The 14,552-nt window shown below is 48.0% G+C and overlaps 1 protein-coding gene across 1 annotated transcript in view; it reads right to left on the bottom strand.

Moving 5' to 3' along the window:
- The window catches only part of plxna3 (plexin A3), a 58,926-nt gene that overhangs the window by 4,728 nt on the left and 39,646 nt on the right, over positions 1–14,552 (bottom strand). Inside the window, exons 12-33 of the mRNA XM_080469422.1 lie at positions 10,832–11,032; positions 8,397–8,493; positions 7,932–8,122; positions 7,658–7,806; positions 7,395–7,515; positions 7,169–7,305; positions 6,911–7,081; positions 6,679–6,772; positions 6,412–6,531; positions 5,516–5,635; positions 5,249–5,392; positions 3,575–3,809; positions 3,333–3,475; positions 2,401–2,556; positions 2,101–2,201; positions 1,924–1,990; positions 1,615–1,761; positions 1,375–1,534; positions 754–857; positions 449–545; positions 254–331; positions 43–155 (exon numbers count right to left, since the gene is read on the bottom strand). Coding sequence (XP_080325548.1) covers positions 43–155; positions 254–331; positions 449–545; positions 754–857; positions 1,375–1,534; positions 1,615–1,761; positions 1,924–1,990; positions 2,101–2,201; positions 2,401–2,556; positions 3,333–3,475; positions 3,575–3,809; positions 5,249–5,392; positions 5,516–5,635; positions 6,412–6,531; positions 6,679–6,772; positions 6,911–7,081; positions 7,169–7,305; positions 7,395–7,515; positions 7,658–7,806; positions 7,932–8,122; positions 8,397–8,493; positions 10,832–11,032 — 2,946 coding nt within the window. The remainder of the gene's footprint in view (positions 1–42; positions 156–253; positions 332–448; positions 546–753; positions 858–1,374; positions 1,535–1,614; positions 1,762–1,923; positions 1,991–2,100; positions 2,202–2,400; positions 2,557–3,332; positions 3,476–3,574; positions 3,810–5,248; positions 5,393–5,515; positions 5,636–6,411; positions 6,532–6,678; positions 6,773–6,910; positions 7,082–7,168; positions 7,306–7,394; positions 7,516–7,657; positions 7,807–7,931; positions 8,123–8,396; positions 8,494–10,831; positions 11,033–14,552) is intronic.

The following is a 14,552-nucleotide window of genomic DNA, read 5'->3' as shown; positions in this document are numbered from 1 at the left end:
GTTTGAGTTGTTGTTGTGTTGTTGTTGTTGTTGTTGTGTTACCTTGGTAGCCAGGAGTCTGGTCAGGTAGATCTCAGAGACCATCTTACTGCCTCGGTCTCCTTCTCTCTGATCGCTGTGTTCGTGGTTCTTCACCAGGTGCCACAGTTTAGTGCCTGGAAACACACACACACACATACAAACACACAGCATGAATGAGAATGAGTGCAGTGGAGCTGCAGTATCAGTACCGGTGTTACTCAGGGATTAGTACCGGTCTCCTGGTCCGGAGTAATCATGGGCGCTCTGGATCTCAGACTGTCGGGACTGCTGGAAGTCCTCAGTAACGACTCTGAACGCATGAGAAAAACCACGTCAGACACAGCTGGAATTGTATGTGTGTGTGTGTGTGTGTGTGTGTGTGTGTGTGTGTGTGTGGTGTGTGTTTGTGTGGTGTGTGTTTGTTTACCATATCTGCTCAGAGATCTTGTGAAGGTGAAGGAGTTTGCAATGTTGTAGGCAGAAACTTGTTTTTGGACCAAAGCCACAAGAGAGCCATCAGTGACCTGCAGACACACAAAGACACACATGAGTCACCCAAACACACACACACACACACACACACACACACACACACACACACACACACACACACACACACACACACACACACACACACACACGCACACACACACACACACACACACACACACACACACACACACACACACACACACACACACACACACACACACACACACACACACTGGTTACCTGGTAATGTGCCAGTGTGTTCAGTCTTTTCCAGTCGCTCTCGATTTTTGTTGTCACGTCTTCGTCCTGCAGGATGATCCTGGTCAGTCGACCCTGACGCCACTCTGACGGCGCACACACACACACACACACACACACACACACACACACACACACACACACACACACACCGTATTCAATCTCAGATGTTTTGTTTTCTTCTCATCATAAAAAATGATTTTTGAATAAGTGCATCCAGATTAAAGAGCATCTTCCTCCTAACGGAGCTTCAGCTAACACACAGTATTCAGAGCATGTTATCTTCAGTTAGACTGGGATTTATGGATTTTTCCCAGAATGCCTCTGTTGTGGACGGTCTCACTCTCTCCCTGACCTCTGATTGGCTGGAAGCTGTAGAGGAACTCCACTGGACTCTCACCAACACACACAAGCAGGAACTTTAAAAGTGGTTTGATTGTAGAAATGTGTTATCTGGGTTTTTTTTTCTTTCTGTTTTGTGTGAATCTTCTGACACTGGCCGTGAAGGCGCCCCCAAGACCGCAGGCTGGGCGGCGCCACGTCAGGACGCTCTAGTCACTGTGATGCGGCGCGGCGGAGTCATGAGGGTGAGAGGCGGCGTACCGAGGTCCATGTCGTCGGCCTGCGGGCGCTGGGAGAACGGGATGCCCTTGTAGACGGCGTCCAGCAGCTTGTCTTTGACCTGAGTCACAGTGTCGCAGTTCAGCACCTTCACCGGCACCTCTGTGCCCGCCTCGCCCTCCGGGGGGATGCACATCAGAGTCTGAGGGGCAGAGAGACGTCAGTCTGAACCCGGGTGACACCGGCACACTGCGTGTGTGTGTGTGTGTGTGTGTGTGTTACCAGCTGCTTGTAGTCGATCTGCTGCCTGATGAGCTTGTCTTCACTCAGGGAGTAGCGCGCCTCGCCCGTGATGGCGTCGATGGGTCCTTTCTCCATCTGCTGCTTGATGGCGCAGTACAGCATGAAGAGCGGCTCTCCGGCGCACTCCTGAGGGGACGAGCAGAGATGCTTCAATCAACCGATCAACCTCATCGCCAACGCGATTGGTCTCAGTCAGACGAGTTTAACCAGGTCAGCTAGTTAGAATGGGCGGGAGTGGGGGTGAGTGGGTGAGTGGGTGAGTGGGGGGTGGGGGGTGGGTGGTCGTACCTTCAGGAAGCGATGCAGCAGGAAGGTGAACCAGTTGGTGAGCATCTTCTCAGCAACAGACTCCGTCCTGAAGACACATGCAAAGGTCATCGATGAAACACCCACAGAGGAGAGAAGTAGGAAAGGAGGAGGAGAAGAGGAGGAGGAGGAGGAGGAGGAGGAGGAAGCAGCACAGACCTCCTGAGCAGCAGTTTCGGATGATTTCTGTTCTCTAGGTTCTTCTCGATCAGGTCGGCCAGCAGCTGCTTCAACACCACCGTGGCGTACTCCATCCGACCCTACACACACACACACACACACACACACACACACACACACACACACACACACACACACACAGAATCACATAATAAATCTCTGAAAACCAGCTATGACTGACAATAACCATCTGTAATACTGAACAGCCCTGTTAGCTCCACAGCTAGCATTAACACGTGTAGCGCTGCAGCTAGCATTAGCAGGTGCAGCATGTGATACCTGCAGCGCGGCCATCAGCAGCGAGGCCACGTTCCCTCGGTCCCTCATGGAGAACGACCTCTGAGCCTCCAGCGTGTGGATGAAGGTCAGCAGAAACATCTTGTTGTTGAGCAGCTGGCTGAAGAGACGCAGAGCTTTCTCCACGTTGGCTGGAGACTGAAAACACAACAAAAACTTGACGAGGGGAAAACGCTTCATGTCATCTTGTGCTGTTCCGTGTCATAATAATCATGTTGTGTCAGGTTATCTCGTGTCGTGTTGTTTGACGTCATCTTTTTTTATGTTGCGTTGTTGCGTAATTAAAGTGTGCAATACTGTGTCACGTCATTTTGTGCCAAATCATGTTCTTTCATATCGTGTTACGAAGTGTTTGGTTGTTTCTTTATGTGTGACATCATCAACTGTTGTGTGATGCTGTCGTGTAATTTATGTGCTGTGCTGTGCAAAGTCATGTTGTGTCACGCTGTTATGTTTTCTTGTGTTGTTCCAGGTCTTCTTGTTTTGCGATGTTGTGTCACGTCATCTCGTGTTGTTGAGTGTCATCTTGTGCTGTAAACATGCGTCATGTGTTTTGTTGTCTTGGAATCTTGTGTGGTATCTTGTGTTTTTTTTATGTTGTGCCACAACATATTGTGTCGAGTCATCTCGCGTTGTGTTGTATCGTCGTGTTGTGTCTTGTGCTAAATTGTGTTCTTTCATGTTATGTTGCATCACGTAATTTTGTGACTTGTTATGTTGTGTTGTTTTCTGTTGTGTGACAGCATCTTGTGTCGCATCATGTTATCTTGTCTTGTGCGTTGTGTCGTGTTCTGTTGTTTGACCTTGGGTTGTGGTGGGGGATGTTATGTTATGTTGTATAATGTAGTGTTGTGTTGTGTGATGCTGTGTAGTGTTGTGTGCCGTTGTGTCATGTCAGGCGGCGTTGTGCGTACATCGAGTTCCTTGAGGACGGGGTGCTCCTCGATCCCGGGGAACATGACCCTCATGGTGTAGGTCCGATACTCCAGGAAGGGAATCTTCACTCCGTCCATGTCATTGGTCAGTTCCTGGATGTCGGTCTGCAGCTCAGCGAAGGCTGCCGGGAGGAAGAGGAGCGTTGGGAATCTCACAAAAGAGGAAGAGGACGAGGAAGAGGAAGAGGAAGAGGAAGGTGGACCACGGCGGCAGAACTCACCCTCCTTGCACTCCAGCGCCACCCGGCTCTCCAGGTTGTCCATTTGCAGCTGGAGGCGCTTCAGCGTGCGGTCCGCGTCGCGGGTCTTCCTCTTGTAGGCGATCAGCACGGCGATGATGGCGATGAGCAACACGCCGCCGCCCGCCCCGATCCCGATGATGGCCGGCAGTGTCAGGGCGCTGTCCGAGTAGATGTGGAGCGTCCCGGGGGAGTACTCCAGGCCGCCCACCAGGATCTGGGTCGGGGAGAGACAGGAACCGACCCAGACCAACATGAACCCCAACGTGAAGGTGTGAGCAAACCTTCATCGTCCATTAATGAGGAAGACCACAGAGGGGGGGCTTCTTCATCAGAGGATGGAATCAATACTGACAACAAAGTCACTTCCTGCGTGCGTGTGTGTGTGTGTGTGTGTGTGTGTGTGTGTGTGTGTGTGTGTGTGTGTGTGTGTCTAAACAGCATCCTCATACAGAGGGAGATCATTACAGTTCTGAGCTTCAAACTTGGTAGTCAAGTAAAAACAATTTGTTTTGTGTTTTCGCTTCAGGATAGTTTCACGTTTACATGACGATGTTTTGAAAACAATGTAGATAGCATGTCGGGCCACTAGTTGGCGCTGTTACTTGTTTTTGTACTGAAACTACACACACAAATGCAGGAGAGAACAAAACGCTCCAAACACTAACAATGGGAGAACATGGACGTTCTAGTGGACAGACCTCCAAGTTGGATGGTTGTTACGATGACGATCAAAATAAAAGTCCCAGAAGAATATGGACTGTGAGTCATGACACGATGGGGGAAACTTTGTTCTTACTGTGCGTCTACTGAGCATGTGCAGAAGAAAAATTCACTACTCCCCTGGTGTGCACGAGCAGTCGCAGCGTTTCCGCCGTCGACAAGAAAGAAAGTCTCGTTTTTGCCCGTTTACACGACGATGCAGTTTTGGAAAAGTTGTGTTTTCAGTGGCTCCACTGTCGTGTAAACAGAGCCTCAGTTAGCAGGACATTCGTTTTTTTTCTATAGTTAGTAACAAAGACTAGTCAAAGGTAGTTATGAAAGCCGTTATGTGGTTAGTTAACAATGATAGATTCAAATTCTGTGTTTAGTTTAAGGTGTAGATAAGTTAAGAGTTAGTATAAGGTATATGTATTGCTTATTATCAGGTCAGCACAAGAACAGTCATGAGATTAGTAAAAGACTTAGATATTAGGTTATTTATCAGATTAGTTTTTGGGTTATTTGTTTAGTTATAAGGTTAGCTGTAAGGTTACGAATACAATTAGTTAATAGGGTTTACATTGGGGTTAGTTATTGGGATCGTATAAGGTTGGCAATGCAACTAGTTAATAAGGTGTTTTTTATTGGGTTACTTGCTTATTTATGAGGTTGGTAACAAAATTAGTTAAAAAGATTTTATTGGAGTAGTTATTGGACGAAAATGACTCAACATGAATGCAATGTTGATATAAACAGGACTGTGTGTGTGTGTGTGTGTGTGTGTGTGTGTGTGTGTGTGTGTGTGTGTGTTCCACCCTCTGATCTGTGACATCAAACCAATTACCCACAACCCCCTGCAGCTGCACCTAATGATGTTCACCTTTACAGAGACTCCCTCCTCCTGCTACATGCTGGGCAAGAAAAAGTGGGCGGGGCCTCCCGCCGGTCACTCACCAGGACTCGCTGCTCGCCGGTGAGGTCGGGCGAATCGCAGAGCAGCTGGTTCTCGGACACGGTGAGCAGACACGGCGACTCTCCGATCAGCACCGTGTAGTTCAGCCGGTTGTTCCCGGGAGCCGGTGGGATCAGGTTTTTACCCTGAAACACACACACACACACACACACACACACACACACACACACACACACACACACGCCATCAGCACTCCTGTCAATCAAACTGGACCGCGCCCGCTTCTTCCTCCGCAGGATTTCGCTCACCTTCAGGATGATGGGTGACCCCGGTTTGACCTCCAGGATTCCGGAGCTTCCCAGGGGGTCAAAGGTTGGGTTGGGGTAGTGTGTGAAGGGGGTGGAGTTCAGGACGAGCAGCGAAGAAACCTGAAGGGAACCAAAGATACTGTAAACATGCACAGGAGGTATTTTTCATGTTGAGCCACTTGTGGGCGTTGTTCAATCATTAAAATTTCATAACTTGTAATTTTTCTTTCTTAACCGTTATGAGACTGAATCATTCATGTATTTGTCCACATTATGACATGGATTTACCTTGTAAAATAAAACAATACAGTTCTAAATTAGTCTTTTTTTATTGACCTTTTCTAATCATTTTCCATGTATAATTAGGTCCTGTTTACACGGCAACGTTTCCAGTGAAAACGCATGATTTTTTGCATTTTCATTTCAGAAAAGTTTCACGTTTACATGGCAATGTTTTCAAAACGATGTCTGTTTACACTGAAACGGCAAAAAAGCTGAAGACGATGTAGTTAGCATGTTGGGCCACTCGTGGGTGCTGTTGTTTGGTTTTGTAATGAAACTAAACACACACACATGCACGCACAGAACAATCCGTTATAAACATTAACAACAGGAGAACATGAACGTTCTAGTGGACAAACCACCAAGTTGGATTGTTATTCCGGTGACTGTCAAAGTAAAAGTACCAAGTCCCAGGAGAATATGGACTGGGAGTCACGACACCACGGAGGAAACTTTGTTCTTACTGTCCAGAAGTTGTTATGGCGATGGTGCACAGGACCAGTAGTGGCGTTTTTGAAAAGTTCAAACAGCTTTAAACTCCACGAAACAAAAAATGTTTCTTGTCACTTTTCTGGAGTGTTTGACGCTTCAGCTCCCAAAGCTTGAGGACCCACCTGGTCGAAGATGAAGCCGAACTCGTCGGGCTGCAGCGCCCCCTCTGGTGGGTTCGGTTTGCCGTAGATGAGGCCGGGAGCCAAACACGTCATGGTGCTGTCGTTCACCACGGTGCAAAACTGCAGGAGGAGGGGAGGACGAGGAGGAAGATCAGGAGGAGGAGGAGGAGGAGGAGGAGGAGGAAAGGGAGGCGGAGGAGGAGGAAAAGGAGGAAGATCAGTTTCTGTTACAAACGCCACATCAGGATCGGTTCTCGTTGTTCTTACGTTGTTCGTCTCCACGCCGCCGTACTTCGCTCTGACTTTGGGCTCCTGGATGGTTTGGAGGTTGGTGCCCGTCACTGTGATCACTGTGCTGCCACTGCACACACACACACACACACACACACACACACACACACACACACACACACACACACACACACACACACACACACACAGATTATTGATGACCATCCTGACCTGGGTTGGGACCATGACGGGGGTCTGGAGGACATACTTGAGGATGGTCCAGTTGGGCTCGACGCTGGTGACGGTGGGGTCCTCCGTGTAGACGTATCGGGTGTCGGAGCTCGTCACCTCGGCCCGGTCGATCATCAGCCGGATGGGGGCGGAGCCAGAGCCGGACAGGGAGGCGGGAGTTATGCAGACGATCTCCCGATAGGTCCTCCTGGAGGGAGGGGGGCGGGGATATACGTTTACTTCCTGTTTGGACCTTTACCGGGAGGCAGATCAGACGAGGAGGATCTGGACTGACTTGACGAACAGACACTCCTCGCGGTTGATGAAGACGGTGACGGTGCTGCCGGCGTCCAGGTGTCGGCCAGTCACCGTCAGCCGGGTCCCGCCAGAAACCGGACCCTTCTCTGGGCGGACCCGGCTGAAGCTGGGGCTCTGGAGGACGGGGGGGTGGGGGGTCACACACAGAGGAGGGTGAGGCAGGAACAGAGAACCAACGCCACACTTTCCGTCGCTCCACTCACCACGAAGGAGTACGTCTGCGTGGACAGCGTCCGGTACTCGGCGCTGCACACGCCGATGCAGAGCTCAACGGGACCGCCGGGCGAGTGAGGTAGCAACGCCTCGGCCATGTCACACACAATCCTGCACACACACACACACACACAGAGTGAGAACACGATCCTACACAAAACAAACACAACCATATACAAACAGACACACACACACACACACACACACACACACACACACACACACACACACACACACACACACACACACACACCTCTCGGCGCTGATGTACTGCGACGGGACGGGGTTACAGCGCACGCCGGCCACCTGCACATGAGCGATCTCCTTCACCTGCAGGCCCAGGTTCTCGCCCTCGATGGTGACCCGGGTGCCGCCCTCACGAGGACCCGTCAGGGGGTCGATCTGCCGCGACACACACACGACACAAACGCTTTTCGTAAAACGACGTGAAGGTCATCGATTGACAACGAACAGCTGACCGTATCGGACCGTTCACGGACGGTGGCGTTTCGTCAAGTGGTTCCCACCTTGGTGATGCGCGGGTGGCTGCAGCGCAGGTTGTGCCGCCCGTGGTGCATCCAGTTGGCGTCGGGGGAGGGGCAGTGCTGCCGCAGGAGGCACTTCCTGCTCTCGGTGCACCAGCCGCACTCGAAGGTGGGCGGAGCTTTCAGGCACTGGCCGCAGCTGGAGCGCTGCGCCTCGCACTTGTAGAGCAGCGCTGACACACACACACACACAGACACAGACACAGACACAGACACACACACACACAGACACAGACACAGACACAGACACACACACACACACACACACACACACACACACACACACACACACACACACACACACACACACACACACACACACACACACACACACACACACACACACACACACACACACACACACACACACACACACACAAACATTAACGTTAACGTCAGATCCACGCTGCGGGCTTCACTTCCCCCGTCACAGATTTGCTGCTTCACCTTTCATCGCCGCAGGTTTGTCGATGAAGAAATCTCCGTCCCAGACGATGGAGAAATCCACCGGGAGGTCGCCGGCCTCGTCGCCTTCATACCAGTACTGGAGAGACAGACAGAGAGGATTTAGCGCCTGTTTACACGACAACGCTTTTAAAGTAAAAATGCAAAAAACCTCCGTTGTGTTCTGGGTGTCCGGTTACGAGTCAACGATGCTCGGAGACTCTGACGAACACAACATTGTGAAAACGCTCCGTCTCCTTGTCGACGGCAGAAACACCGTTAACGGCCGTGCGCATCGCGACCGTAGTAAATAGCACTTCTGCACATGCTCAGTAGGAGGACAACATCTCCACCTCTTTTGTCCATAAGGAGGTTCTCCAGACCTGAAGGTCCTCCACAAAGACTCTAAATATAGTCTCTATCTAGAACAGTGTGAGTGGACAGGAAGTGGATGAATGTGTGTTTGCATGTATGTGTATGAGGTGTATGTGTGAAAGCGGTAACTTTGTGTGTGTGTGTGTGTGTGTGTGTGTGTGTGTGTGTGTGTGTGTGTGTGTGTGAGTGTATCTTCAGGCTGTGTTGCTGATAAAAGCTGCATCCTAACTGAGTGTGTGTGTTCAGCTGCAATCGCATTTTCTTATCCTGCCCGTGTGTGTGTGTGTGTGTGTGTGTGTGTGTGTGTGTGTGTGTGTGTGTGTGTGTTACAATGAATTATGATCGTGTCCTCTTGGGCTCAGCTGGCTGCTTTTAATGGAAAAATCTGGGCATTACACACACGCACACACAATGTATTGGTCCTCATAATGACAAATTCAAAAACGGTTATGAATGCTGTGCAGCTCTGCTGAAAAGATCATTTTAACATCTGTACATTATTAATTACAACCGTGTGTGTGTGTGTGTGTGTGTGTGTGTGTGTGTGTGTGTGTGTGTGTGTGTATCATTATTTCAGCTGACTTTTTCAGCCTGCTCAGTTGTGTTGACGACGAATTGGACACACACACACACACGCACACGCGCACGCACACACACACACACAGACCTGCAGTAGATCAGGTTTGCCTTTAAGTCCATTATGTTATTTCTTTGACTGTGTTTTGCTGGTTACCATGGATACCGGTGGCCGCCATGACAACACTGCCTGGATGTGTGTGTGTGTGTGTGTGTGTGTGTGTGTGTGTGTGTGTGTGTGTGTGTGTGTGTGTGTGTGTGTGTGTGTGTGTGTGTGTGTGTGTGTGTGTGTGTGTGTGTGTTTTTCCATCTCTTGTTGCTTTATAGCCAGATCAGCCTGTCGGTGAGCTGCTGAGGCCTTTAAAATGTGCTCAGATTTACATTTCGAACAGAATCTGATTGGACGAGGAGGAGGAGGTGAAGGTGGAGGAGTAGGATGGAGTGATGGATGAGGAGGCGAACGCAGGAAAAGGAAGAGGAGAAAACATGAGATAATTCACCATCTGCTGTCATTTCACACACAGCTTTCATCCGTCAGCTCCCACATGTGAACGTCCTCGCACCATCGTTCATCACAGTCACACTCTCACACACACACACACACACACACACACACACACACACACACACACACACACACACACACACACACACACACACACACACACACACACACACACACACACCGTTTGTGTGTGTGTGTGTTTGTGTGTGCGTGTGTGTGTGTGTGTACAAGTGTGATATGGGTGAACAGCAGAGGGCGCCGCAGCTCACTTTCATCACATCTGAGACTCATGCAGCCTAATCGAATCCGAATTTTACTGTAATGACACTTTTAGTTGTAGAATTTTAAATGTTTTTTTAATTTCTTGCTTCAGAAATTTAAAAACTCAGAACAGGAGGGACTGAGAAAAACCACCAGCTGACTTTCATTTTGCTCAAAGATTGAAAACAAACCCAAACCTGACGGATGAAAGCTGTGTGTGAAATGCAGCAGATGGTGATAACGCACTCTGCTCTGTCATTTTAATGCAAACGGTGTACACCAAGGCTCCGTATGAGGCCCACTGTCATTTAGTTCTCCATGCGCCCTCTGGGTCACTCCTGTGATTTAATTTCGACGCTGATGACACTCATTTATCTCGCTGTCTTCTTTCTGTGTGTTAAAGTAAGAAACAAAGCGTTCTCGTGGTGCAGTGGTGCATGCTGGTTAGTGTGTCACGGTGCAGTGCAATGGAATGTAATCTTGCGTGTGTGTGAGTGATGAGTATCGGCTCGTTTTTATCCCTCCAGTTCTATATTTTAAGAGTCTTGATTTGTATGTTTATTGTTTTTATGATGCACAGATGGGTTGGCACATTTTACTCTCGTTGTACTGGTGACACTGACAATCAAGTTTCTATTCTATTCTATGTTGGGTAGAGTGTCATGGTGCATGCTGGGTCGTGTACCGCAGTGCAGTGGTGCATGCTGGGTAGCGGTCTCACCGAGGTGTTCTGACACTGGATGCAGGAGGAGTTGAAGCGGACGGCCGGGATTCGTTGAACCTTCCCCTGGATGCTGAACACACACTCGTAGTTCTTCTGACCCGACTGAGGCTGCGGAAGGTTCCGGGCTCGCAGAGTGATGGGACGGACCATCCCGGCCGGGACCAGGATGTCCGAGGTGGGCAGGATCTGAGGGCAGCCCTGTGGGGACGGAGGACCGGACACGTTAGGACGGCCCCTGATAACCAGCAATACCCATAAACGTCTCCACAGGAGAAAACCCTCACACACACACACACACACACACACACACACACACACACACACACACACACACACACACACACACACACACACACACACACACACACACACACACACACACACACACACACACACACACACACACACAGTCTCTCAGTGGGTGAAACCTTTATTAACGAGCGTCGCCACGGTAATTAATTACATTGTGACTGACGGGAAGACCATTAGCTCCACAGGAAGTGGACCAGAGCACAGCGGACGCCAGCAGCCACCGGAGAGACCCGGTGTGTGTGTGTGTGTGTGTGTGTGTGTGTGTGTGTGTGTGTGTGTGTGTGTGTGTGTGTGTGTGTGCGCGCGCGTGTGTGTGTCCCTGGGCGAGTGCTCCACATTTATCCTACATGACTCCACACCTAATGAATTTTAGTTTAAGCGGAAACTTTATTGGATTTGACTATAAAAACCCAAAGATTCTCCATTTCGTTGTTCGGAGGAAACGTACAGGAGGCTGGCTGGTTGTTATACAGCAGCTCAGGATGTGACCTCGTGATCATCGACATTGGCCCAAAAAACCTGGGACACTGACAGCAGAGGGAGAATGGCCCGTGGCGCCGCATCATGTAATAACGCAACTCAATGTGTAATAAACCCCGCATCTTCTCATAAAATTCTTGAACGTATTTTCAAATAAACTTTGCGGCATTTTGTGATAACTTGTTACGTACTGCAGCGGTTATTACAAAATGTGAGTTAAAATGATTAAATGCACTCAGTGTCACTTACAGTCTGGTTTCTTTTCTCCAAGAAAATAAACATTGCTCGTAGAAATACTGATTGTCTTGTAAATTTAAAAATCTACCAGCCACAACGGCAGGTGATCTAAAAAATTCAACCTGATTTAGAGCCCTGGATTCTACCATCGCTCTGTTGGCAGGACAAAGACACATATAATTCTAGTCCAACTGAAACTTAATGTTTTCTCATTATTAAATATAGAACCATGTATACAAATAAAGGGCTAAATGTCTGACATAATGCACCAAATGATTTTCTTCACAAAAAAAAAACTGTTGCAAAAACTAACAAGTTATTACAAAATGTGGCGTTATTACATAATGAGTTAAAAATATGTTACATTATTACATAATGCCGCGCTACACCCTGTTTACACAACGTGAAAACACTTTGTTTTTGCATCCGCAAGTTTAAACAAGTCTAAACTTTAACAACGGGAGAACACAGATATTATCGTGGACAGACGGCCAAGTTGGATTGTTATTACGGAGACTGTCAAAATAAAAGTACCAAGTCCCAGGAGCATGTGGAGAAGAACGAGTTACTACAGTCGTGTTGAGCATGCGCATTCGCATGTGCAGTCGCGGCGTTTAAGAAAAGACGGAGCCCGATCATTCCCGGAAACTCGTCGTTTCCCTCCCGTTTACATGACATCGGCTTCAGAGCGATTTTAAAAACGTCGTGGTATTGGTTTTTGTTTTTCTTCCCTTGAAATCGTTGCCATGTGAACTGGCCTCAGAGCTGCAGCGATCGCAGTCTGTTCGCAGAGAATAACGCTCACAAATCAAAACAGAGTCAGTGTCAGTTTTTCGGGTTTGTACAGCTGCTGCGTCTCGTTCTGCTCACTGCCTCTTTCTGCCTCGACTGCAGATGAACAGATAGCAGCTCGTCTTCATCGGCAACGCTCTGCCTCTCAGATGACGAAGTATTCCCGTTCCAGACTTTAACCCGCTTGAATAAAGGTTAAATAAAAAATAATTACATTTCTTCCCCTTTGTCTTTTTCTCCCGTCTGTTGCTTCTCTGAACGCGGCTACCTCCCTCCCTCCCTCCCTCCCTCCCTCCCTCCCTCCCTCCCTCCCTCCGGTCGGACTAATTGCCTGGTAATTAACATTAATTGCTGTAATTGGACGCTTTTGTGTCAATTAAGTGGCTATTCATCTTCCATTAACCAATTAGCCAATCAGAGGTTGTTACTGTCACTCTGCCACGACACCGAGCACCAATCAGACGGCTGGACGTTCCTGTCGGCGCTGCTAACGAGATAACGGAGCAAAGTGAGTGAGACGCTGCAGTGATCTGCTGGCGGAGACACGAGCAACACACAGGTGACCACGCGGCTGCGTTTCAAGTGAAAACGCATCGTTTTCCCTTCAGAAAAGTTTCAGTCCGTCCACAGGGAACGGTCAGGAGTTCAGTGTCTTGCTCAAGGGGAATCGAACCTGCAGCCTTCCGATCGTGAGGCAACCCGCTCTACCAACCGAGCCGCAGCCGCCCCGAGTGAAAAGAAGAGAAGGAAAAAAATGAGGAAAAGAAAAATGGGGAAAAAAAAGGTGGAAATAGGAAAAAAGAAAAAGACAATAATTTGGAGGAAACGCACAGCAGCTGCAAACAGCAAGAATGGTGAAAACAGCCAAGATATTAAGAATAAGCAAGAAATTCTATGAAAAAAGAGGAAAAATCTCTAAAAATGGCAAAAAGCTAAAGATATTAATAAAATACACCTAAATTGTAGCTGTCATGACTGAAACCTATAGCGATGTTTTAGACGCTTTGTTCTTTCTTCATTTTAAATCATTAACATGTTTTTGGGGCTGCAGACAAATTTTACGGTGGAAAATGACGCTCACTGCTCTATTGGTCATTAAGGTTATAAAGGTTCCAGAACCCAGAGCGAGAGGATTCAGTCGGCTGAGATGAACCGCAGACTGGAAACTAAAAGTGAGAGAAACAGTGGTGTCATCTGCAAAAAAAAAAAAAAGAAGAAGAAAAACCCCTGAAACTTCACATTAGCTGGTTGAAATTTGCAGGGATTATTCCACACTGTCATTTGTGGTAATCTTCTGGAAATCCAAAACATTTAGCCGCATATTTCCAGAGTTAGATCTGACTGAAGATTGTTCCAAGTCCCGAGTCATTCCCCATCAAATAACCTCGGTACAAAGTTTTAATGTTCTATCTTTCATGTCTCCCTTTACATGAAGACGTAATCAACAGACAGAGTGAGTTTTAAAAGAGCGTATCATCTGCAAAAAAAGGTGATTTTAGAGGCCGTCAAATGTGAACTGTTGATGGGAAACGGTTGAATTTTTCAGGGATTGTTACAAACCATCAGCTACGTCTAACTGTGGTGGTGGATTGATGTGTTAACTGTGGGCTTCATTTTCTGAGATACGGAGAAAAGGAAGGTCTTCAATAATACGATTCAATCATCAAACTTTCATAACTTGTAATTTCTTTTAACTGTTATGAGGTAGAATCATTCATGGATTTTCCCACATTATCACATGGATTTACCTTGTAATATAAATAAAAAATACTGTTATAAATAAGACTCTTCTATTCACCTTTTCTATAAATTTTCATGTGAAAACACATCATGGTTTTTGCATTTTTTATTTCAGAAAAGTTTTTAAAAAGTGGCAATGTTTTGAAACAGCACTGAA

The sequence above is a fragment of the Lipophrys pholis genome (assembly GCF_963383615.2).
Source record: "Lipophrys pholis genome assembly, chromosome: 8".
NCBI lineage: Eukaryota > Metazoa > Chordata > Actinopteri > Blenniiformes > Blenniidae > Lipophrys > Lipophrys pholis.
The sequence above is the reverse complement of the archived record's forward strand: the minus strand, read 5'-3'. Positions and strand labels throughout refer to the sequence as shown.